Here is a 23355-nt window from a genome sequence, read left to right on the forward strand (position 1 = left end):
CAGCTTTCATGAGTATTTCTTTATTTTTGTCTTTCAGGGAAAAAACCCTTTTTGATCATCCGAGGCTTCACATCGCTGCGTGGTTGAAGACACGCTGGAGACAGCAGGCACAGATGACTGTCACTGGAAAAGGTCTGCAGCAGCAACAGCACAACATCTGTTCTGATGTCAGATTATCAGCAGTTAAATGCTGCTTCACTGATTATACACGAGGGCAGGACAGTAAGGAGGATTGATTTTTATTATTAGCTGCTTCTTGATAAGTAGAAAAATCTAAGTATACACAACATGGCAGAAATGCAAAGATTATACTTTATTGCACATATCACTTTGTGGGAAACGATATTCTGTTACTGCAACAGCACAAAAACCCCCACAAATATAAATGTTCTCAAAAATGTTAAAGGCAGCTTTAACAAATTCAATCTTATTCAGACATTCTGTATCAAAGGCTGAAGGCATCCTGAAATGACTTTTGCCCAGGTCAGTCCGGGCTACAGCTGTGATCCGATTTTAAGTCGTAGGCAGCGTGAATACAACTTTTCATTCATTTTTTCCCCTAAAAATCCTCACTTTATTAAATCAGCAACGTAAACAAGCCACAGGAATGTCAATATACGATAATTCATCCTATAAAATCTCATGTGTGATTGGCTATCTAAGGTTGACTTTGAGAAGGAACGTTCGGATCTCCATTGGCCTTAAGGTCACCTTCCACGTGGACGGGTCTTGAAATGTCTTCAGCAGCGGCTTTTCTCCTGGAAAACAGACACATTATGTGAGCACAACCACAAACGACACAAAGTGTTTTTGGTTGGTTAATCTTTAAACACACCAGCAGTGACACGGGTCAGTGATCAGCAACCAAGTCTCCTCACAAGGAACAAAATAACATGTTGAGCTCCAGAAACACCTTGTAGTATACATTACATTATGAAGCATATCAATCTGTTTATGACTCTTTATGGCTCCCTGCTGGCTTAATTAGCACCTGCAGGGAAACTGTTAAGTCGATGACTACAATCAGAGATTTAAAAGGCATCAGCAGATTTCTATCAGCCCAGCGCTCCTTCAGTGCATGGTCACCTGCCAGATGTTGAAAAATCCAGATGTTGCCAGTCTTTATATTACTATATAAAATATTATAAATAATGTAATGAAATTGTGACAACAGTAAACAAAGGCCAAAATCTGCAAATATCAGGGAATCCTCACTATGGAAGTGTGATTGAAGAGCAGTGTACTACAAAGCCAGAATAACGGATTACTGAATTATGTTAAGTGCAGTATATGTTTGCAAATAAGTTTCGTATTGAAGCCATACATTAAAAAAAACCACTGACTGAAGCGCAGACTGTGCACTTCATTGTCACTGGATTATAAATGTATTCAGTTGGTGATGCAGAAAATGTGTAAATGTTTATATACTTTATTTTGCTGCTGCTACATTTCTTTCACACAGCTGGAACTGCAGCTACGAGCGCACCGAACACGCATCATTTAATCTATTAAATTATTTTCACTTTGATCTGACAACGAACCAAAGTGATTTCCTTTTTTTTTTTTTTTTTTTTTTTTTTTTTTGGTTTGGTTAGTTTTATTATTGCAATTTTTTATAATGATAATCATAAAGTGACAGCCTGGGTGATATGTATTAACATGTGACCCAGATCAAGTATTTTCAGGGCTATAGCCAGTATTTGTTATACTTTAAATAGTACCACCTATATTTCCATAGAGATGTTAAGTATTGTTTTTCTTCGTTGTTTTATTTGTAACGGACTGCTTTTTAGACTTTTGCATAGGTGCATAAGCGAATGACGTGACTACTTCCCGTGTATTACATCGTGTATCGACTTCTTTGCTCTTTTTAGACAAAATAGAAAAAAATAGCTCCCCGCCTCACCTCCTGAATCGCATATTTCCGTGCAAATCTCACTTTAAGTGTTCGCGTTAATAAGAGGGTTCCAACCTAGCTGATGAGTTTCCAGGGCGCTGAATAATAGTCGCTCCTGTAATGCACTGTTCTATAGCGAGGACACTTAACCAGCACACTGCGGGGAGAGGGGAGTGCTCGGAGTGGCAGGCAAAGAGAACTGTCAACCTGTCACATTTCTCCCTCCTCTTCCCCCTGATAAATTAAAGTTACACAGTGTGCGTGTTGTAGCAGCGGAAGGCTGTGCAGAAAGCCTGGCTCCTCAGGTCTCAGGAGATAGCTGGCAACTAGGTCAGACTGATAATGTAATCCGCTGACTGGATCCTCAGCCCACTACATCCAGAGTAGAAAAGCATGACAGGAAAAAAACAGAAATGTAGGAGGAAAAATAGCAACTTTAAGGTGTTGTTGCATATCACCTAGCTGGTTCCGCTTAATCAAGTTTTAAAAAAGAGTAGTGTCCATGCAGGATGTTGTGAGGGAATGTGCCGATATAATATCAAGCTGCTCTGTGTGTGTGTGTTTGTGTGCGTGTGTGCGTGTTACTGCAAACACCTGATTATTCAAAGTGTAATCCATGTCAATACACCTCACGCTACTTACGGGGGAATCTTATTTACACGCATTGCTTTTTTCGCGTTATCTTTGCACCACATACTGCACCGCATATGCACAACAAAATAGTGCCATGCGAGTCTGCAGGGAGAGAGTGACAAGAATAAGTTCCTGCATCAGCAAGGTGCATTTTCATTCCCGTGCAGTACTCCAGAGAGCCTCTGTGGGCCCACTGTGACAACTCTGCCCCCCTGCAGGTGTGGAAATGAAACAAGGCCTATAAATAGCCCAGGCAGCTGGGAGTAGAGCGCTGTGGAGCTTGGGTGGAGGGGGAGGGAGTTTGAGGTCCAGCTGGGGATGCAGGTGTGTAGAGGCTGACCGACAGTATATGACTGTTGTCTCACCCAGGGGGCCGGGGAGGGCGGGTGAAGCTGCAGCATGATCCAGTTTAAGAAGTGGAACTTCAGCATAATATTAATATTTTAATTCTGAATGAATGAAAAGATGGAAAACTAGAAAAAATAAACAGATCCAAATCAATTTGCTGTTTTTTTAAAGGCTTCAGGAAAACTGTCAGTGCACTTCCACGTAACAAAGACTGAGAAACAAGCAGAGCAGACCTTTGACATCCATCCAGGATCCATGAACTCTGTTATGCTGTTACAGCATTTTTGCTGGCATGCTTTGAGTCTGCTTGTCCGCACTTAGAGGGAATGGTTACTACACATCAGGACACTTTGATCTTGATCCTACGATGAAGCATTTCTATTCTCTTGGGAATGGTCTCTTGGGCTCACTTGGCCTCGCTGAATGTTTTAAATATGAAAATGATGTGAGTCACATGCTGGCCTTCGCAGTCACAAGATTTCAACCTATTTGAATGCATAAGGGAGATTTTGAGCCCACATGTTTGCGCTCCACACCACCACCATCACCATCCAACACTTAATCTTTTGGAGAATGGTGTTTCATTGCTCCTTTTTCCCATTTCATGAAGGGGTGTCAGCTAACGGTGTGCCTCTGAAAAACCCGTTTCTACCCTCCTTTTTGTCCTTTTTTGCTGTTCTGCTGTTTTAATGATCTTAGCGTTGTCGTCATGTGCTGAAGTAAATCACAAAACCACAATAAGGACAGAAACTCGGACATCAGCAGTAGTAACAAGAGGATAACATTTCATCACTTAAAAAACAAAAAAACGTGAATTGAGTGTGAGAAGAAATCAGACGCCTTAAATTTATTCAAATGATGGTGGTGTTTGGTGGATTATTCATTTTAGTTAGTGATTTCGCTTTCAGCTGGGCATCTGTAAGCTTGATAAAATGTTTGACATTGTTTCCATGGTTACAGCGATCTGAGCGAGTTTCTGCAGAGGGCTCTTAGCAGTGCTTCTTCGTGCCATCTGCACAGGTTCAACCCCTGAAGGAAGCATGTGGAATTTCAGCTTGCAGAACAAATTGAGTGAAAATATTCAGAGTGTCTATTTAAATCTGTGAGCAGTAACACAGGATATGTGGGTCAATGGAGAGAGAAAAAAACAAGCAGAACTGCAGTAATTGTGACAGATATGGACTCAGTTTCATTTTAGTAATAATGATCTTATTAGAGGCTGTCATTAATTTTAAGAATGCACGGTATATTTTATTAATCCCTCAGTTTACTAGGAAAGATACGACCTCACGTTTACATTTTGTGCCCCCTGCGAAACAGACACAGCTGAACACAGCGTGAACAGAGGGTCTGCATGATGTAAGAGTAAACTGAGTACAGCGTGTCAGAGTAGATAACCAAACAAGCTGCATAGAGCGGAGACTATAAAAGTATGCTGCCTATCTGCACTTCTCATCTACAGTGAGCCGGTCGGAGGAGCCCAGTGCGTTTCACCGGCTTTAGATTTTTGCGTTTTCCTCACTTCTCTTATCACCTCATCAGCCCAGCATCATGACCCATGTTAAGGCCACGCTGGTTTTCTGCCAATGCAAGTGTTTCCATGCCGTGATGACTCTGAATTAGCCTATGAAAGCACCGTGAAAAAAAAAACACTGGTTGAACCTGCATTCCACAGAAGTTCATACCTGGTCTCTGAGATTTTACCACCGACCTCCAAAATGCACAAAACTCAAAGCAGCTGAGTTGGAATCCATATTAAAATACGCCCGAGGAGACGACATTCATTGAAATTTAGCCAAATTTAAATCGAGTCAGACTGGAGAACACATCCAGCTTTGAATCTAGGGTGACGTTCAAAACTGCAGTGGTGAACTAACTGACACAACACTGGTGTCCTGTACCTTTCTCGGGAGTCCAGTCAAAACGTTTCATCTCATCTTTCCACTGATTGGCCGACAGGTTCAACTCAGCCACACCCAGAACCTCCAGAGTTGAAAACAGCTTCTGCACGGACAGGAAAGACGATGGGATTAGTTACAGCAAAACGACATTCCACTGCATTGCAAACGAGAAACGACTGAATGACAGATGATCGTACGGTCGCTTTGAGTGTAACAAGGTTTAAATTGTTTCTGAATGTCTGACCTGCAGGTTGACTGACTGGCTGAGAGCTCACTTTGCTCTCTGAGCTCTGGTACTGATGCTCCAGTCTCAGCAGCACTGAGTCTTCATCCCACTGACTGAGTGTCAGCAGGTGGACAGCAGGGGGCAGTGCAGCCAGGAGCCCTGAGAACTAAAAGACAAAGACCCCTCACTCACAGAAACCAGGCCTTTAAAAAAAAAAAAAAAGATTATTTAATGTATTCCAACCACATTTTCTATAAAATTACTACATAAAGTTGATATGAATTTCGACCAATCACTGGCTCTGAAAACATGTCAGCAGCAGTTGCTGCTAAAGGCAACACAGCTTAGCTCAGTTCCCCTGAGAGCGAGTGAAACCATGTCTAAAAAATGCAAATATGTACACAGCAGGACAGAAATGGGTTATAACCAGCAGCATAGACAGTTGGAGACAATGACTCAAAACAAGCAGCAGACTCTCACAGGAACAGCCTGCAGTTTGTACAGTGCAGGTCACAGCACTGTACAAAGCTTTTCTTAAGCTTACACACAGGAGTTTAAGGTGTTTGAACAGGAACCTGCAAGATGGAGGCCAGCTGGTTCTTGCACTGCTAATATTTCAAACACAGATCACATCACCGTGACTTCTGAAACCCGATTAGTGAAGTGTGTTAATAACATGTCTTTAAAATACATGCAGTATTTGTACAAGTACTGTACGAATGTGCACGTGATTGGGTGAATGAGTAGAAAGGCGCTATACAAGTACCAATCCGTTTATCATTTACATACCTCCAGCTGAGTGTTTGGCTTCAGATCTCCATCAGTAAACGTAAGCAGCGGCTGCAACACCATCCCCTCTGCGAAGGGGCGGTGCGTGTCGGCAGCAGTCTGCGGGGGATCGAGGGTGAGCAGGAGGCGGCCGCGGACCACCAGCCCGTCTGGGAAGATGCCAGAGATCTCGTTGAGAGGTTCACCAACACCACGGAAATCATCGTGGAGCAGCCGGCGGTGGAGCTGAGGGTGAGGAGGTTGGATAGAGAGACTTTAATAAGAACTCCTTGTGTGCGCTTAGATGGGGTCAACATGCTAATGGTGATGAGCTACGACTTTATGCCTCACCATGATCTCCAGTGAACCATTCTGGATGCTGCCTCCACCCTGAGAGCGATCCGTTACCACAGTGAGTTGGTCCACATCATCCTGAAGACACACAAGTGAAAGGAAAACATCACTTGTGATAATTCATAGAACTGACAGTCAATGCTCTTTGTTGCTTGTCTCTCCAAATGGAAGCTAACGAACACACAAACCTTGATATAAGCGCGAGAGTTGATTGGGTAGTAGTTTCCAGCAATGGGCTCTGACTGTTTCAGGTTCCAGGTGGGCCGGAAGTCTTTCCTGTTTGGGGGGGACGGGACACACACACTAAGTGTACAGAATTGGATTATTTTAATGTAAAACTATCACATAACTGTACAGCCGTCTTACTTTGTATATAATCTGTAAAATACCATCCAAAACAACTGCAACAACTTTAAAAGGTTAAAATGCATTTTCCGTCATCAAAAAACAAAAAGCAAACTCTTACTTCCTCTGCAGAACTTCTCTGCCGTTGGAATCAGTGTAGAAATATTCAGAGGTTTTGATGCTGGTGTCCAGACGAGTGATCACCTCCTTCCCCAGGCTGTCACTAAAAGGTCAAGACAGCAAGTGTGACGTGGGTTAAAGGTGGGTGGTGTGGGGAGCATTTTGGCCAAGATTCCTCACTTTTCCTTGAATTTATTTCTCTCGCTCACAAATAAAAAAATTAATAAATGGCTAAAATAGACCTGAAATTATGAGCTAAAGCTATTCCCCAGTGGGTGTGCATGGAATCTTATGGTCTAAAATTCCCTCTTTCCATGTATTTATAATCTGACATGGGGAAAAAGATAACGGCGATCTAAGCCAATCACTTGCTATGATATGAGGAAATATTTAGAAGGGCAAAGCTCTGCCACAATATTGCCCCATATGAGGTTTTTCTCCCCTGAAAGATCAGTTGACATTAAGGCACTGAGCTTTTAGAAAGGTTGAAGAGAACAGAAATTTCACCAACCACTTATCTCTAAAAACATCTCCATTACATATGTAGTGTGCACGTGTTAAACTCACTCTATCGGCACAGGTCCCACAGTCCACTCGAGCTCCAGAGCTCTGCTGTCAGCATAGAGACGAACCACCTGAGACACCCAGGGAGCAAACCACTGCCTCACCTCCTGCACCACTGACGTCTGAGGATGAGAGCATTGCAGTACAAAATTAGACGCTGCATATTAGCCTCTAAACAGGGAGGTAAAACATGTTGGCACGTTCATTCTGACACCCACACATATAAAATGACAGCAGCCTACAATTTACAAGTAAACTGAATAACAGTGTAAAAACAAAGCTTTGCTATGAGGAATCTACGTCTGGATACGAGCAAACATCTCTACCTTAATGATCTCCGTCTTGGCCGTCCGGCTGATGATGAAAGGTGTGGAAGAGTTGGGTCTGAAGATCTAGGCTCCAGAAGGCTGCCCGCTGTCTCATACTTGCTGCTGGCACACATACTGACCTGGCAATCCACCGCTTTGCCACTAGCATCTGACACGCTGTACGCTGTTCCATTGACCGGCATCCTGACGGGCCAAGTGACGGGCCGAGCGAGAGGGTTGTACACATTGACTGAGAACTGAATGACAGACAAAAAGACAAGCGAGAGAAAGGCAGCGTGAGCATTCAGTCTTATCTGTAATTACACAGAATGTATTTTTTTTTTTTTTTTTTTTTGCCTGTCCCGTTTGGCTCTTTTGCCATCAGAATTGTTGTCTAAAGGCAAAGAAAGATGCCCAACGGATTTACTTTACCAAATTGACCATCCCAGCCTTGCCGTAATGGTCCATTTGATTCACCTTTTATTGTTTATTTTATTTTCACTTACTGAATACGGGACAGACTTGACTGGGGGAAAGAAAGAGGGAAAGAGAAACAGCTGAGAAGAGGGACGGGGGAGAAGGGCAAAAGACAAAAACCAACAGAATGAGCAAAAAAAAAAAATTAAAAAAAATGCATATATCAATCACCTGGATCACCTGCTGAGAAAGAAGAAAGAAAACAAGCAGAAGAGAACAAGAGTAATAGAATAAACAACATCACAATGATATATGGGAATATGACAGTAAATACTAAATATTAAACATTATTGTGCAGCACATAAGATCAACAGAACACAGTGTGCTTTGAGGTAGAAGCCAAAAAGGGTGTAGTTTGTGGGTGTGATCACCCGTGTGTACACCTGTGAGCATGGACGCGCTTGTTTTTTCAAAAGGTTCCTTCATGTAATGATCTGCTAGAGGGTGTGGGGGGGGCTGCAGCCCCGTCCTCCAGGGCATGAAGCAGGTATGGAGGAGATCAAAACTCCAGACATCCAGAGGCCCCCAGAACACAAGAGACCAAGGAAGACCAACAGAGGGGCAGCCGCGCCACTGTCCCAGTAAGAGCTGAGGAGAGTCCCAGATGAGGGCTCACTCAGCAGCCGCGGAGCAGAAGCCAGGGGGAGTTGTAGTGACGCGCCCGTGAGCTCCGCCGGCAGCCAGCCGTGCCTGAGTGACCGAGCCCCAGGCCGAGAGGCTGGGGGCACCCCACCTCCGAAGTGGCCCGAGCGAGCCCCAGGCTCCAGGCCCCGATAAGCGGCCTGTAAATATAAGCGGTTGTAAATACACAGAATGTATTTACAATAACTGTAGCCCAGGTTTTTTAGGCTGTACACCTTGAATACACTGTTTGTTCCGAGGATAAATCTCAGAGGGTCAGAGTGTTCAGAATTACATTTAAGATGACATATTGTGGGTTTTTTTTATTATGTTACCGGTGGATGGCTGTTAAACATGGTTTAAATGACAGGATCAGTACATGTACAAGTAAGACTTATGAGCCAAACCTTCAGATTTTAAATGCTCACTTTCAGACAGGATAGTGACTCGGGCACGCAGCTGCGACTCTACCCGCTTGCTGTTCAAATGTCTTGATGCATCCTCAGTCATCCAGGTAAGGAACTCTTAAAAATTAATTCTATTCATCTGGACGTAGAGTTTTCAGTGGGACAAACATTTCGTCACTCATCCAAGTGACTTCTTTCATTTCAGCTGACCGCAGGTTTCACTGATCACATTAACTGGGTGGACCATCACATTAGGTTCACCTGGGAGGTTATGGCAGGTTAGCCTTCTTAGACTGTGAGATTTACACCAGTAAAGGGGGACATTTAAAGTTGATGTGCACTGTAAACAAATGCTCACGGGTGAGTATTTAAGGTTTGACTCTCATCATCCACTGGAGCACAAACTGGGTGTCATCAGGACGCTACAACAGACACAGCGGCCAGGGAAGTAGAAGAACATCACATCATGAAGGCTGTTGAGGTTATCACAGTAGATTCGCTCAGCAGACAAGCCGCTGAGAGCAGCCAGACTGTTACTGACTAAAACCTGAAAGAGAGACAACAGTTAGACAAGAAACCTGTGCAAGAAAGTTTGGACTGAAGAACACTTTCTGCTAAAGACATGATAATATATTTTCCTGTACAGAAAATGACAAATTTAGCACAAGTAACTTCTGTTGGGTAAGATAATGTACTGTGAAGCCTGGAGTACCTGACAGTGTTGCCAGCCGTTAGCAAGCTTCCTGGCGTAGTCATTTGCTACGTGTTGCTTTTCTGTGCCCGACACAGCGTCATGGTGCTGAGCCACAGCCATGGCTTTCTCTACCAACGAAAGCAGCCGTCACTCAATCTCTTGTCTGACATCCAATTGGTCTTAGTAACACAAATACAACTTTTAAAAGGTATCCATATTCTCTACCGGTTCACCAATTCACAGTTGTGGGGAGGCTGGAGCCCATCCCAGCTCTCCTAGATCCTGGACAGGTCCATCACAGGAGTAGCACTTGAAGACAGCCAACCATTTATGGTCATGCTATTACATGTTAACCTAATACGTAAGTCTTTAGACTGTGGCAGGAAGCCAGAGTACCTACAGTATGCCTATGCAGAACCCACTAAGGAGACAAAAAAGATTAAATCAAATCTTACTCATGGTCTGGCTTTCACCTTTCCCAAAGGGTCCTTTCCTGGAAGCTGGACCACCAAATACCTCCAGCTGGTTACAAGTCTATTAAGAGGGAAAAAATGTAAACACAATTTAAAAAGTCACACAGGTATAAATTTTCCACCATTAAACCTATATTTCCACATCTTAAGGTAGTTCTATAGACGCAGGATACCAGTGATAGCTTTATTAAGTGCCAGCTAACAGTGTGCTTCATGCTATATATTAGCATTTATTTGCTTACAGTTCATGTTAGGAGTTAGATAAACTTTGTTTTCACAGAACAAAATTTAAAGCTTGTTAGTGTAATGTGACAATGTTATACTTATCTAGCATATGTCATGCTAACATTCTTAAAGTTTGAATGTTAGCATGCTAACTACCATCTACACTAAAACAATTAAATTTTTCTGAAAGCTCTAAAGTTGTGGGACAGGACTTACAGTTACAGAGGTAATTCTAGAAAAGCAGAAGTTTGAATGTTGTGATGTCGTCAACACAAAGTGTAATGCCGAGCACACTGTAAAATCGCCCCGCACAAAGTAAATCTCAGAGTACCTGCAGGTTGCTGTTGCTGATCCTCTCATATCGCTTCAGCGCTGGTCTGCTTGTAAAGTAGCCAGTCCAGAAATCATGAGCGTCGTCTGCATAGGGGAAGAAATCATCTGTCTTCAATGGCCTGGATAGAAAACCAATGGATTTAGCTGACATTAAAATGCACAAGACGACACTTTTTACAATAGAGTTTAACACCAACAGTGCTGCTAGAACAAGAAAACATTATCCTGCCCCTTTAAAGTTCACAGTACCAGGTGAGGTTTGCTCGGTGCAGCTCCTGCAGGTAACAGGACGGTGTAGAGTAGAGCACGTTGACTTTGCTGCCATTTGCCTGCCGGGCATTTACATAGTGGATCAGCTTGTCCAGGTTCTTGTACCACAGGTTGGCATTCTCATATTGAAAGTCTGAGCCCATGGTCATGATGATGTGGTTGGTCTTATAGACCGTAGACTAAAAAAGGAAGAGGAAATAATGCTTAACAGATTAAACTAAACAAAAAGGAAGAAAAGGGAAGAGTGAAATTAAACAATTCACACATCTCTTCATTCACACACACCTCACACTATTCAAAGCACATTTATATGATGGCTAAAGTGGTGAATGTGGATTATTAAAGGAGGACATTGCATTACACTATCTGTAGATGTCTTTATTATTGTGATCATGACAGGTTCATAAAATAAAACCAGACAGGTTGAGAAAAAATTTATGGGGACCTGCATGAAGATATGCTGACATTACTTGAAACAAGAGGTTCCTACTGAAATTTTACATGTCATGTTAGCTAGTCACAGCTGTATATGGGCTGGGATAAAAAGCACAGCATCCCTTCTGCTTCCTCTTTTTCTAAATCAGAAAGCGTTGTTTGATGTCTTTTGATTTAACATGAGCATTTTTTTCGTAGTGTTAGTTAAACATGCGGTGTTAAGAACACCACGTGACTGATAAATCAGTGTCTCTGTGCGCCAGTGTGGATTTATGTCCAACCTGACTGTTGGCGATGACGAGGAAGCGTCCCACCACATCATCAGCATTATAGTCTTCAAGATCAGGATCATCTCTGATAGGTGGGTCACTGCAGAGCTGGTCCCAGCAGAAGCCCTCAGGAGGGTTGTAGCCATTAGGAAGGATCCCTGTTGGTTAACGGGGGCAAGCGGTTAAAAAATAATGTGACACCGTCCTGTTGCTGAGTCCAGAAGTCATTAACATAAAGGGATGAAGAAAGAAACTTTGCATACCAGTAAAGAGGTCAGCCATTGGAGGAGTGAGGCTGTCGGAGGCTCTCCATAGAAGCTCCTGCTCCTTATTCCTCATCCTGCGAGCCCGGTCTTGATAGTCTAGACGACCAAAGAAGAAGCCATCGAATCCCATCTGCAGCAACAGACAGACAGTTAATGGTTAAAGGAAAGTCAAATGGAAAGCCAGTGAACTAAATTGTGCCTTCATGTAATAATGCAGCATTCTGGAAATAAGCCCATTTGATTCATTGCAGAGCAGCAAATCTGATAATGACGATATAGCCAAAAATTTGTAATGAGAAAACGGAGAGTCTTTCTCGACGTGAGTGCTACCTTCTAACTCTAATTAGCCTCAACTCTCTTCTCTGATAAATTCTCCCATTTTAAGTCTCACTAGAAATCAGGCCTTCCTTAAGGTGACCAATTATGCTCATCCTTCTATTCTGCCCTATACTGCTGATATTAAACATGGCCAACGTTTGAAAGTGTGACAGTGAATGAGCTGAGCAATTCTGAAGTGTGACTCGTGCAAAACTCGAAGAATAAACATAAAGAGCTATGCTACCTGTGCAAACATGGAGGCGTGTTCCCGGGCGTGGCCAAAGGGGTCGATGTGCCAGGCGACGCGGGGACGGCCACAGGCTCCAAAAGTCTCATTAAGGAACCTCAGACCAATGGTCATCTGGTCAATGACGGCGCTGTAGTGTGTGGCAGCCTCGTCGCTCATACACCAACCACCATTCACAAATTCCAGACGGCCTGCGGGAGGAGCAGCTTTTGGTAAGGATGCACTGAAACACTTAACGCAGCTGGATAGTACTGAATGGGTATTTACCTTCATTAACCAGCTGTTTGACTGTCTGCTGCATGCTGGAGCTCTGACTCTTCCACCAGCGGTAGAAAAAGGCCGTCTCCACATAGATGAACCTCCTATCTGGATTCTTCAACAACTGATCCACAACTGAGTCCAGGATGTACTGAACACCAGCGTGCTGGATGTCATTATGATCTACGCACACAAATGTGCACAGATTTAGGACAAAAGAGACGTTATTTTGTAACACAGAAGTCAATGCTTCAAGAAGTGGTCAGAATTTAGTTGCTGTGTGTCACAGTTTGAAAAATATTTATTTACACTAACGTATCTTAACAGCAAGAAAGTATATGTGCTCATCTGCATTCATGCATATGCCCAAACAAACCACCCTCAGTGCAGATGAGTTCTGCTTACATATTAACCCAGACTGGAAATCAATATCAGATGATGGTCACCTGCACAACACCTGGCCTTACAACTTACTATAAACAACATGTGACATTAAAATATGCAAGCTCGACAATCAATTGCACTAAAAGCATAAAACTCTAAAGCAATGAAGAAGTAAACTGTTGCAGTAAACAGTACATTATGAGGCAGTGTGAAATACACGACAGAGAATAAAATGAAACGAAGGTGTTTTAATATCGTCTTCTGATACATTTCAACAGTGGCTCGGGCCACTTCGGGGGTGGGGTGCCCTCGGCCTCTCGGCCTGGGGCTCGGTCACTCTGGCGCAGCTGGCTGCCGGCGGAGCTCCCGGGCACGTCACTGCAACCCCCCCCCCCCCGGCTTCTGCTCCACAGCTGCTGAGTGACCCCTCATCTGGGACTCTCCTCAGCTCTTTCTGGGACAGTGGCGCGGCTGCCCCTCTGTTGGTCTTCCTTGGTCTCTTGTGTTCTGAGGGTCTCTGGATGTCTGGAGTCTTGATCTCCACCATACCTGCTTCATGCCCTGGAGGACGGGGCTGTGGCCCCCCCACACCCTCTAGCAGATCATTACATGAAGGAACCTTTTAAAAACAAGCGCGCTCATGCTCACAGGTGTACACACGGGTGCTCACACACACAAACTACACCCTTTTTGGCTCCTACCTTAAAGCACACTGTGTGCTGTCGATCTTACGTGCTGCACAAAAATTGTTTAACATTTAGTATTTACTGTTATATTCCCATAGATCATCGTGATGTTGTTTATTCTATTGCTCTAGTCTTCTTCTGCTTGTTTTCTTTTTTCTTTCTCAACAGGTGATCCAGGAAAAGAAAAAGAGAAAAAAAAAGGTGATGAAGCAGATTTTCATTGTCTTTTCTCTCCATCTCTTTTCTCCTTTTTCTTTCCCTTTCCTTCTGTTAACTTTCTTCTGAACTTTTCTTCTTGTTTTTCTTTCCCGTCCCCGAGTCCAGTCTGGCCTGATTACAATATCTTAGAATAAAAATAACTAATAAAGATCAAATAAACTATGACAATCAAGTGGGCCAGTATAGCAAAAGGCCCACTTGGGAAAGTAAATCTGTTGGGCATTTTTCTTGGCCTTCAGACAATAATTCTGATTGCTACAGTGCCAGACAGGACACAAAAAAAAGAAAAAAAAAAGATACATTTCCACATTTCGCACAGCCCCAACAACAGACAGTGGTTCGAACATGAGTGATGGCTGTCACTCCAGTTCACATTCAAATCAAATCCAGAGGTCATGTGCATGAACCACCATTAAAACACATCATAGGGCTTTAAAGCAGGAGGATAACGCTGCTGGTCACAAGACCCACAATCAGTTGTAGCAGCAATCAGGAAGATATTTAGTACCAGTCAATAGAGCAGATTTACTTGCATCAGCAGAACTACTAGAGTAAATAGAAACATATGCAAACATTTGACAGAGTAAACACAGAGCAGGAGGTTGGCTAATAGCTTCACAGTGTTTTTTCTGTATGTGTCACACTGACCTCCATAGAAGTACTGGTCCACAGTCTTGAGCCAGCCAACGTCATCATGTGTGTGCGGGACCAGGTGGACATTCAACATGCCCGGCTTGGTGGCATGACATGACTGCACACAGACACACACTCTATGAATACAGCTGTACTGCTCTGTCGGAAGAGTCATAATGTCGACAAATATTCACTCCAAAAAGTGATCGTCTGCCAAAAATATTTTCTTTCTTTCTTTCTTTTTAAATTATAAATATGTATTTATTAGATTTTATTTTATTTTCGGTTGTTACAGACGGGACAGACATGACTGGGGATAAGACAGGGAGAAAGAATGAAAGAAAGAGAGGGGGAGAAAGAAAAATAGAGGGGAGAAGAGATGGTGAGAAAGGTACGCAAGATCGACAGCGCACAATGTGCTTTGAGGTAGCAGCCAAGAAAGGTGTAGTTTGTGTCTGTGAAAACCCGTGTGTCCGCCTGTGTGCACACCTGTGTGCACACCTGTGTGGATCAGCATGCTTGTATTCAAAAGGTTTCTCCATGTAACGATCTGCTAGGGAGTGTGGGGAGCCATAGCCCCGTCCCCCAGGGCATGAAGTATGTATGGAGGAGATCCAGGCCCCAGACATCCAGAGGCCCCAGAATACGAGGACCCAAGGAGGACCACCAGGGGTGCAACCGTGCCACCCTCCTGGGAAGAGCTGAGGAGAGCCCTAAACGAGAGGTCACCCAGCAGCCACAGAGCAGAGGCCAGAGGGAGTTGCAGTGGCGTGCCCGCGGGATCTGCCGGCAGCCAGCTGTGCCAGAGAGAATTGGGCCTCAGGCCCAGAGGCTAGAGGTCTGAGTGCACCCCACCTCCCGGAAGGGGCCCAGCCGGGCCACGGGCGCCAGGCCCTGCCAGTCGGCCACCAGGAGTGAGTCGGCACATACATGAGCGCTCAGCCCCAGACACCAAGAACTACCAACACACCAACGTCTGAGGGCATCAGCCACTGGCAGGGAGTGCAGTGAGGGAAGATAGGCCTCCAAACCTCGGAGAGCCTGAGATGTTCCCAGAGAGGTGGAGTCTAAGACCCAAGCTGACATATAGACACAGACGGTGCATTCCCACCCCCATATACACAAACTCACCCGACGTGGAGACAGACACAAAGAGTCTAACTCTATATCTCAGGTCCAGGTACCCCCACCCTCGGAGGGGCAAACCGGACCCGGACCCAGGAGATGTAACCCTTCTCTCTGGGGTGGAGGAAAGCAAACCGCCTCCTTATTTGCAGCAGCAGGGAGGCCCCGCATCCCAGACCCCAATCTGACGGCCAGCACCTCCTCCCAGTCCCCCTGCCCAGACGGTTAACAGAACGGGGGTGAGTGAAGACCCCAAACCTCCCTCCACCCGCTCATATGTAGTGTTGCTGCGTCCTGTTCTTAAGTGCATTTAATTATTATTGTCTGTAATTTTAAAAAGCAAAGTTTTCAAGAAATCAACATCCAGGTTTGCAGTTAAAGCCACAAACTCACTCTTCTACCAGTTAATTGTATAACAAACAACCTCACCAGATCTAATAGTACAGGAACAGATCGCTCAGGATTTGACAGGACCAAAACAACATCATCTGCATATATATTCCACAATCACATAGGGATGGGGGGGGGGGGGTGGGGCTCGTGTTTAGAATTAGAATTAGAATTAGAATTCAACTTTATTGTCATTGCACATGCACAGGTACAGGGCAACGAAATGCAGTTTGCATCCATCCAGAAGTGCTTTAGTGATATAGATATATTACAATATATAATAGCAATAATATAGATATGTGGCTACAATGTAGCTTGCCATCACCAGTGTGTGAATGTGTGTGTGAATGGGTAAAAAAAAAAAAAAGGCACCACGGTGGCACGGTGGTTAGCACTGTTGCCGCACAGCAACAAGGTCCTGAGTTCAATTCCAACATCAGGCCGGGGTCTTTCTGTGTGGAGTTTGCATGTTCTCCCCGTGTTTGCGTGGGGTCTCTCTGGGTACTCCGGCTTCCTCCCACTGTCCAAAGACATGCAGCTTGTGGGGATAGGTTAATTGGATAATTCAAATTGCCACTAGGCGTGAATGGTTGTCTGTCCCTGTGTGTTGGCCCTGCGACAGACTGGCGACCTGTCCAGGTTGTACCCCGCCTTTCGCCCTATGACAGCTGGGATAGGCTCCAGCGCCTCCCGCGACCCTGAAAAGGATAAGCGGAAGCGAATGGATGGATGGATGGATAGATATGTAAGTATATTACAGAAATGGGTCTATTATGGTATGTTATAATGTACACGGTATGAAGTATGTTGTGAATATTCTATAACTATAAGTATGTACAGGCTGTAGTGAGTACAAGCTATGAACAGGATATAAATATGAAAAACTATACAGAATATGAAATAATGATACTGATGTTTGTTGCATTTGAAATTATCTGACAGTTAAAATGTTTTATTATTTGTATTGCTCAAAATGACAGCGTGTAATCTGTTATCAGACTCAACTGGCTTCTCTCAAAAAGTAAAATAACCCCCCCACCACTTTAATCACACTCTAGATCTTGTTTTAACATACGACATAGAAACTGAACATTTAACAGATAACTCGTAAGCTGGAGATGAAATGGTGTGCAAAAATGTAGTAGATCATCATTTAGCCTGCTTTATTAAAAAAGCCCTCCATAAAGCTAGAACATCTTACTATTCATTACTGATTGAAGAAAATAAGAACAGCTTCTTCCCATGTGCTGTCAGAACTCTTAATGCAAACTAAAAGTATGAACTGACTTCCCCAGTTCATCCACTGTGATGCTGCTATTGATTAGCTATGTGCAATATCTCAGTCTTTCCATGTTTTGTGCAATATTTTTGGCTCATGTGCCATATCTCTAGTGTGTGCAATATTTATGGTCCTGTGCAATATTTTGGTCTCAGTGGTATCTCAGTGGTATTACCACCCTAAACGACCATAGCCCCTCCATCCAGCCAGCGATCGTGGCTCAAGAGTTGGGAGGTTGCCTTGTAATCGGAAGGTTGCCGGTTCGAGCCCTGGCTTGGACAGGCTCGGTCGTTGTGTCCTTGGGCAAGACACTTCACCTGTTGCCCACTGGTGGTGGTCAGAAGGCCTGGTGGCGCCAGTGTCCGGCAGCCTTGCCTCTGTCAGTGCGCCCCAGGGTGGCTGTGGCTACAATGTAGCTTGCCATCACCAGTGTGTGAATGGGTGGATGACTGGATGTGTAAAGCGCTTTGGGGTCCTTAGGGACTAGAAAAGCGCTATACAAATACAGGTCATTTACCATTTCACCCCTATTTATTTTATCAGAACCCACAATGTTTCTGTTTCAATGTTTCTTACGCATACATACCAGTTGGTTATTTTTTTTCCCTCGTTGTACATTGTTTTCTCTTCTTTACTTTCATTGCATCTCCAGCCCAGTACAGCCACTGTACTTAAGGGAAGTTGCGACAATGTGAAAGACTTTCTTTAGGCAATTGCATTTGAATTACCTAAATTCATGACAGGCATTCAAGCAGTAATGCCTGGACTGAGAAACAAACACACCAAGCTTCTGTGTTGTTTGAGCCAGAGACTGCACTTGTGGATGAACAATACAAACATTTTATGTTTATTATGTCAGTAATGTAACTTGCAATAAAAAGTTATGGGAAGCTTAGACTTAGTTTCAGAATAATTACATCTGATACTTTGTTTTATTGAAAAGGTTATTAAAGTTTTAAATTGTATGACAAATAAAATAATAAATTACTAAAAAACACCAGCTACAATATTGGTAATATGTGTGTTGTTCAGCAGAACAGTGTCCAGTATGTTAGTTGATATACTTTATTTACATTTGAAAACAAAAGTTGGCCATTACAAGGAGTGTTTTTAATTCTTAATTTTTAAATAAACATGCAGTGTTTATATTAAGTGTTGAATTAGAAAAAGATTCAAGGATATTATGTCAGACAATGGCAGTAAGAAACATAGTGTTAAAATAGCTGTATATAGCATTATCTCTTTGATCTGAAGATTAATCTTGAGAAGAGGTCAAAGGTCAGTTATCGTTATGGGGTCTTGCTATATGCTATGACACAAACATAGCACAGTTGTAAGTATCATAGTTTCTAGGCTCTAAGGCTTTTTGTCAGTTTAATAGTGAGCTTTACAAGATTGTTGTTCGTGCTCAAGGTTGGCACAGGCCTAAGTTCGCTTATGACCACTAGAGCTGGAAACAAGACCTCAAGCAATCCTAAGGCTAATTAGCGCGGCTAGCATTTTAATATCTGTTAAATGTTGTCATTGCTAACATATACCTGTTTTACAGCATGGTGAGTAGCGAGAACGCTAAGTTACTGTTAGCTTCGATAAGAAAAATGTGAAGATGTAATATTAGCATGAGCTATATGCTAATGTTATTCACTCAAGCAAACATCTCAGTTACTGATTTGCTGCTTTCTAATATCTATGTTTATTTCTGGATATACCTATACCTACGTGCTTATATTACATCCCACATAAAGGGTGACAAGGCAGTAACTATAAATGACCATAAATTAACTGTAAATTACATTGCAGTGAGCTCCATTCTTATAGTTTTATTACGTGCACACGCAGTTGGCAACCGTAACCACGGCCCGAGTGTTTAAATGCACTTCCACAACGTTCCATTCGTTCTTTTGTGCTTGCTCGTGAACTTGTCTTGACCTGCTCCAAACTCAGCTTGTGGAAAGATAACTTTTGGAGAATATTTCTACAGAAAGCGGAATTTACTAGAAAGCGACAGTACAAACGACTTCTTTGAGTCGTTTGTACTTGTGTTTCGTCATAACAGCAAAGCTGGCTGGCTGGTCGTGGATCCGGACTCATTGAAAGTCACCTGGCTGGTACGTTTCAAAGATTCTTCAATTATTTTAAGAGTCACTAGACAACTATAATAATTTAACAAGTTCCAGTGTGAATATCAAATTTTAATGCGATCAAAATATGTGTATTCCAAGATTTTTCCCGGTAAATAGTTTGTATGCTTTAAATTTTGCGGGACAGCTGTAGAATTTATTAACGAGTGGCCTATGAATGTGAAAAAAGGTGTTACTTTGATTGAAGGCTTCAAATTTGACACTGCCCCCCAATAAAATGGTTAAACTAGCTTAATGGACAAAGATTAGTAAAATACTCCCCAAAAAAAGAATAAAAACAAAATCAGTTTCTATGGTAACAGCATTTTGTCACAATGATAGAACATGCAGGTGAACACACCAGATCCCCTGTAGCTCCTAACATCATTTTCTTCTCTGGATCAAAAGCTTCATTAGGTAAACTATAACGTTTTTTCCCAGCTACATAACGCAGTGATAAAAAAAAATAATCAAAACAAAATAATATAAAAATAATATTGAAAACATTAAGCATAGTCAAAATAATCATGAAGTCAAACCTTTATGTGTGTGTTTTATTTTGTGTTTTATTTTAAAAATATGTGCTTGGAGTTCCACTGCCTTTGTTTGTATTGGGAACATTTAGGACATGAAATTGGTACATTAAACCTCTGATGCTGTTTCAAAATGTGTTACATTGTTAATGAAAGAATTGTAATAATAAATAAATAAATAAATAAGAGAATGAGCTGCCTAGTTAGTTATACATTTCCTGTAGTATATTTATGTAACAAGCTATTTATGTCCAGTTATTTAAAAATGAGTACCTATTATCCATTACCTACTCCAACGTAGTGTTTGCATAAAGGTTTAAAAAGGACAAATAAAACAAAATGAATGTATACAAAATAAAATAGTGTTACCATAAAAGTGTAGTGTGCACAGAGTGAGCTGCCTTGGTGGAGGTTTGGTGCTCTTCTATTAAAAATGGATGCTTCACTTAATGATGTGAACTTAGTTGACATCTTTTGATCTCACATGAAAAAGTCAAAGTGTCACTCAGTCTGACATAAATGTAGCCTAAAATGCTCTTCTGTCATCATCTGCTCAAACTAATAGATGTAGGTCTGTTGCTTTAGCACTGGCTGTTTATTACATTCCTAATGTTATTTTGAACTTGTTTCCTTACAGACTGTCTTGACTATGTGGTTGAGCGTCCTGCAGAAGAAGGCCTTCCTCAAGTCATCAGGATCCTGGATGACAGTCTCCTGAACGCCATCTCTTCTGATGAAGCACAGGACACTGATGCCCAGCGTGTCGGTGACGGTGAGTATATCCCTCCCTCAGTCTTCCCCTTTTCTCATAAAGAACTGGATGCTGATGCGTGTCAGCGAAGTGCAAGATGAAAAAACCCTCCCTGAAAATGAGGAATCAATGCTGGAAACTCACTTTATTACTTTGAGGTCTGTTTGTTGCAAATATCTTTGACTTGTTTTTATGTCTTATAATGTTTATATGTGTATTTATGTCTTGTATTGCTGGTAAGTAACTTTCTTGCACTGAGGTCTGTTTGTTGCAAATATCTTTGACTTGTTTTTATGTCTTATAATGTTTATATGTGTATTTATGTCTTGTATTGCTGTTAAGTAACTTTCTTGCACTGAGGTCTGTTTATTGCAAATATCTTTGACTTGTTTTTATGTCTTATAATGTTTATGTGTGTATTTATGTCTTGTATTGCTGGTAAGTAACTTTCTTGCACTGAGGTCTGTTTATTGCAAATATCTTTGACCTTGTTTTTATGTCTTATAATGTTTATGTGTGTATTTATGTCTTGTGTTGCTGTTAAATGTGTATTTATGTCTTGTATTGCTGGTAAGTAACTTTTGCACTGATGTCTGTTTATTGCAATATCTTTGTACTTGTTTTAGTGTCGTCTAACTTGTTATGTGTGATTTTATGGTCTGGTTCTGCTGTTAAACCGCCCTGCTAAAACCAAACCTGAGCATAACCATCTCCATACTTTTCACTGACTGTAAAAAGTAAGAGGAAGTGAAGAAAAACAACTTAAAAGTTGCTTTTAATTTTTATTGTCTTTTCATAATTTATTGTTCCAAAATTCAAAAGCAGGAGAAATGCAACAAATGTAAACTTGGTTCACTAACCTTGGTCTGCGAGCGTGGTCCCAATGAAATGCATTCAGCGTATTCCCGCAGGTAGACGGGGGCCTGAACACATACAGACAGAAAGATGTGCCTCACTAAACCAGTAACATGACATTTTTAAAACCCTGACTGATTTTCAAAATGTTCAGCTGTTAAGTCACACGTTTGTCTATAATCACCCTGAAGAGTTCTGAGAGTGTTTTGATGAGAAAAGCCATGCTGCTGTTTAGTTTCTTCAGATTGTCTTAAAGGTCACCAGCTGTCATCTAGAGCAGGAGAACAGAATGAAGAAAATATAAACTTACCAGTGTAAAAATGCAGGTCTTTTAACCTCATAGGATATTGCGTGAAATGTAGACTCACTAACAAAATGTATTTAACAAGCTTTCAAATCTTGAATATAAGATCTGATATACATGTTACATTTTTCTAGGTTTGAATCAGGCTCAATGTTAATTATTATTTTTCATTGATGCTGCTTTTTTAAATGTGCCCAAGTTCTAACAACATATAGCCCCCCAATGAAGACAAAATGTGGGTTTTTTAGTCTGTGTTACAAAACATGTGCATTCCCTTAAAATCCATCAGCATATCCCAAACCTTTGATTCTATTCATGCGAACGTAATGTTTTCAGTGGGATCCATAAGGATACTGGCCAAATTCTAACTGCATGAATGACGATGTAAAACATTTAGCTTCCAAAATAGCAAACACTCTTGACTATATTTTGCAAAGTTTTTATTCTTCTTCTGAGAATCTTTAATATGGAGTAAATTATGACTCTTACATGTCAGGCCAGAGGACGTGTGGAGCAAACATGAGGGCCAGGTTGAAGGAGGACATCTTGTCTTGTCGGCTGCTTGGCGGTTGGTAAAGCAGGTCCAGCAGCAGTTTGAGCAGTGAGCGGTTGGCCTGAGGTAGGAGCAGGAAAAGAAGCTGCAGGGCTTCAATCTGACGCTCCTTGTTGGGTATCGTGGTCTTGTGCCTTGTTCATCAAACAGAGTCATGTCTAGAAAAAAGTTATTAAAAACAGAAAATAGATTAGAGTGGCTAGGCATTAAAAAACACAAATGTTTCACCAAAAACATGACAGAATTATTAAATGAGAATTGTACCTCTGTTCTAAAGTGAGAAAAATAAGGGTATAACCAAACGTGTGTTTGTTTATATTCCACAGCTATTTGAGGTGAGCATGAAAGGTCTGTGTGTCAGCAGGGGCTCCGGCAGCTCTCCCAGGAAAGTCTTCAGCAGCGTGGCCGCATCGTTGGGATGAAAGTCCCCAGACTCCAGGTTGAAATCAGCCCCACTGTTGAGGAGCTCCTTCAGGGCCTGCTGTCGAACACTGTTTCCAGGCACCCGAAACAGTCCCTCAACGTGCAGATCTAAGTGTGCAAGACCAGAATAATCGAATGTCATCATTCTGGATCAGTTTAAGGATTCACCATTCCTGGATGGCATCAAAACAAGTAACACAAGTTAATAAAAGTCAGATCTGCTACAAAAAAACTGAATTCAAATGTTTGGCACCGCAGAAGGAAAAATGATTGTCCCTCAAAACAGATCATTTTCCGAATTGTACAGAAATATTTTGGATTTAGGGCAAGTGATGTTAACCAA

The 23355-nt window shown here is 42.3% G+C and overlaps 2 protein-coding genes across 2 annotated transcripts in view; both read right to left on the minus strand.

Annotated features, from left to right (window-relative positions):
• Positions 1–222: 222 nt before the first annotated feature.
• On the minus strand, positions 223–14886 carry LOC120742115 (lysosomal alpha-mannosidase-like). Its single transcript, XM_040045262.1, is given in 20 exon segments — positions 223–758; positions 4780–4895; positions 5035–5171; positions 5795–6019; positions 6125–6205; positions 6316–6403; positions 6594–6695; positions 7160–7278; positions 7483–7570; positions 7648–7721; positions 9358–9516; positions 9682–9791; positions 10119–10197; positions 10693–10813; positions 10944–11143; positions 11681–11826; positions 11932–12064; positions 12497–12690; positions 12767–12940; positions 14695–14886. Coding segments are annotated over 20 exon segments (2610 nt in total). The 5' UTR covers positions 14855–14886; the 3' UTR covers positions 223–654.
• A 7635-nt stretch (positions 14887–22521) lies between these two features.
• The window catches only part of LOC120742116 (rho GTPase-activating protein 19-like), a 9280-nt gene continuing 8446 nt past the window's right edge, over positions 22522–23355 (minus strand). Inside the window, 4 exon segments of the mRNA XM_040045263.1 lie at positions 22522–22721; positions 22724–22754; positions 22919–22938; positions 22941–23120. Coding sequence (XP_039901197.1) covers positions 22522–22721; positions 22724–22754; positions 22919–22938; positions 22941–23120 — 431 coding nt within the window.

The sequence above is a fragment of the Simochromis diagramma genome, unplaced genomic scaffold (genome assembly GCF_900408965.1).
Source record: "Simochromis diagramma unplaced genomic scaffold, fSimDia1.1 OVJJ01000610.1, whole genome shotgun sequence".
Taxonomy (NCBI): Eukaryota; Metazoa; Chordata; class Actinopteri; order Cichliformes; family Cichlidae; genus Simochromis; species Simochromis diagramma.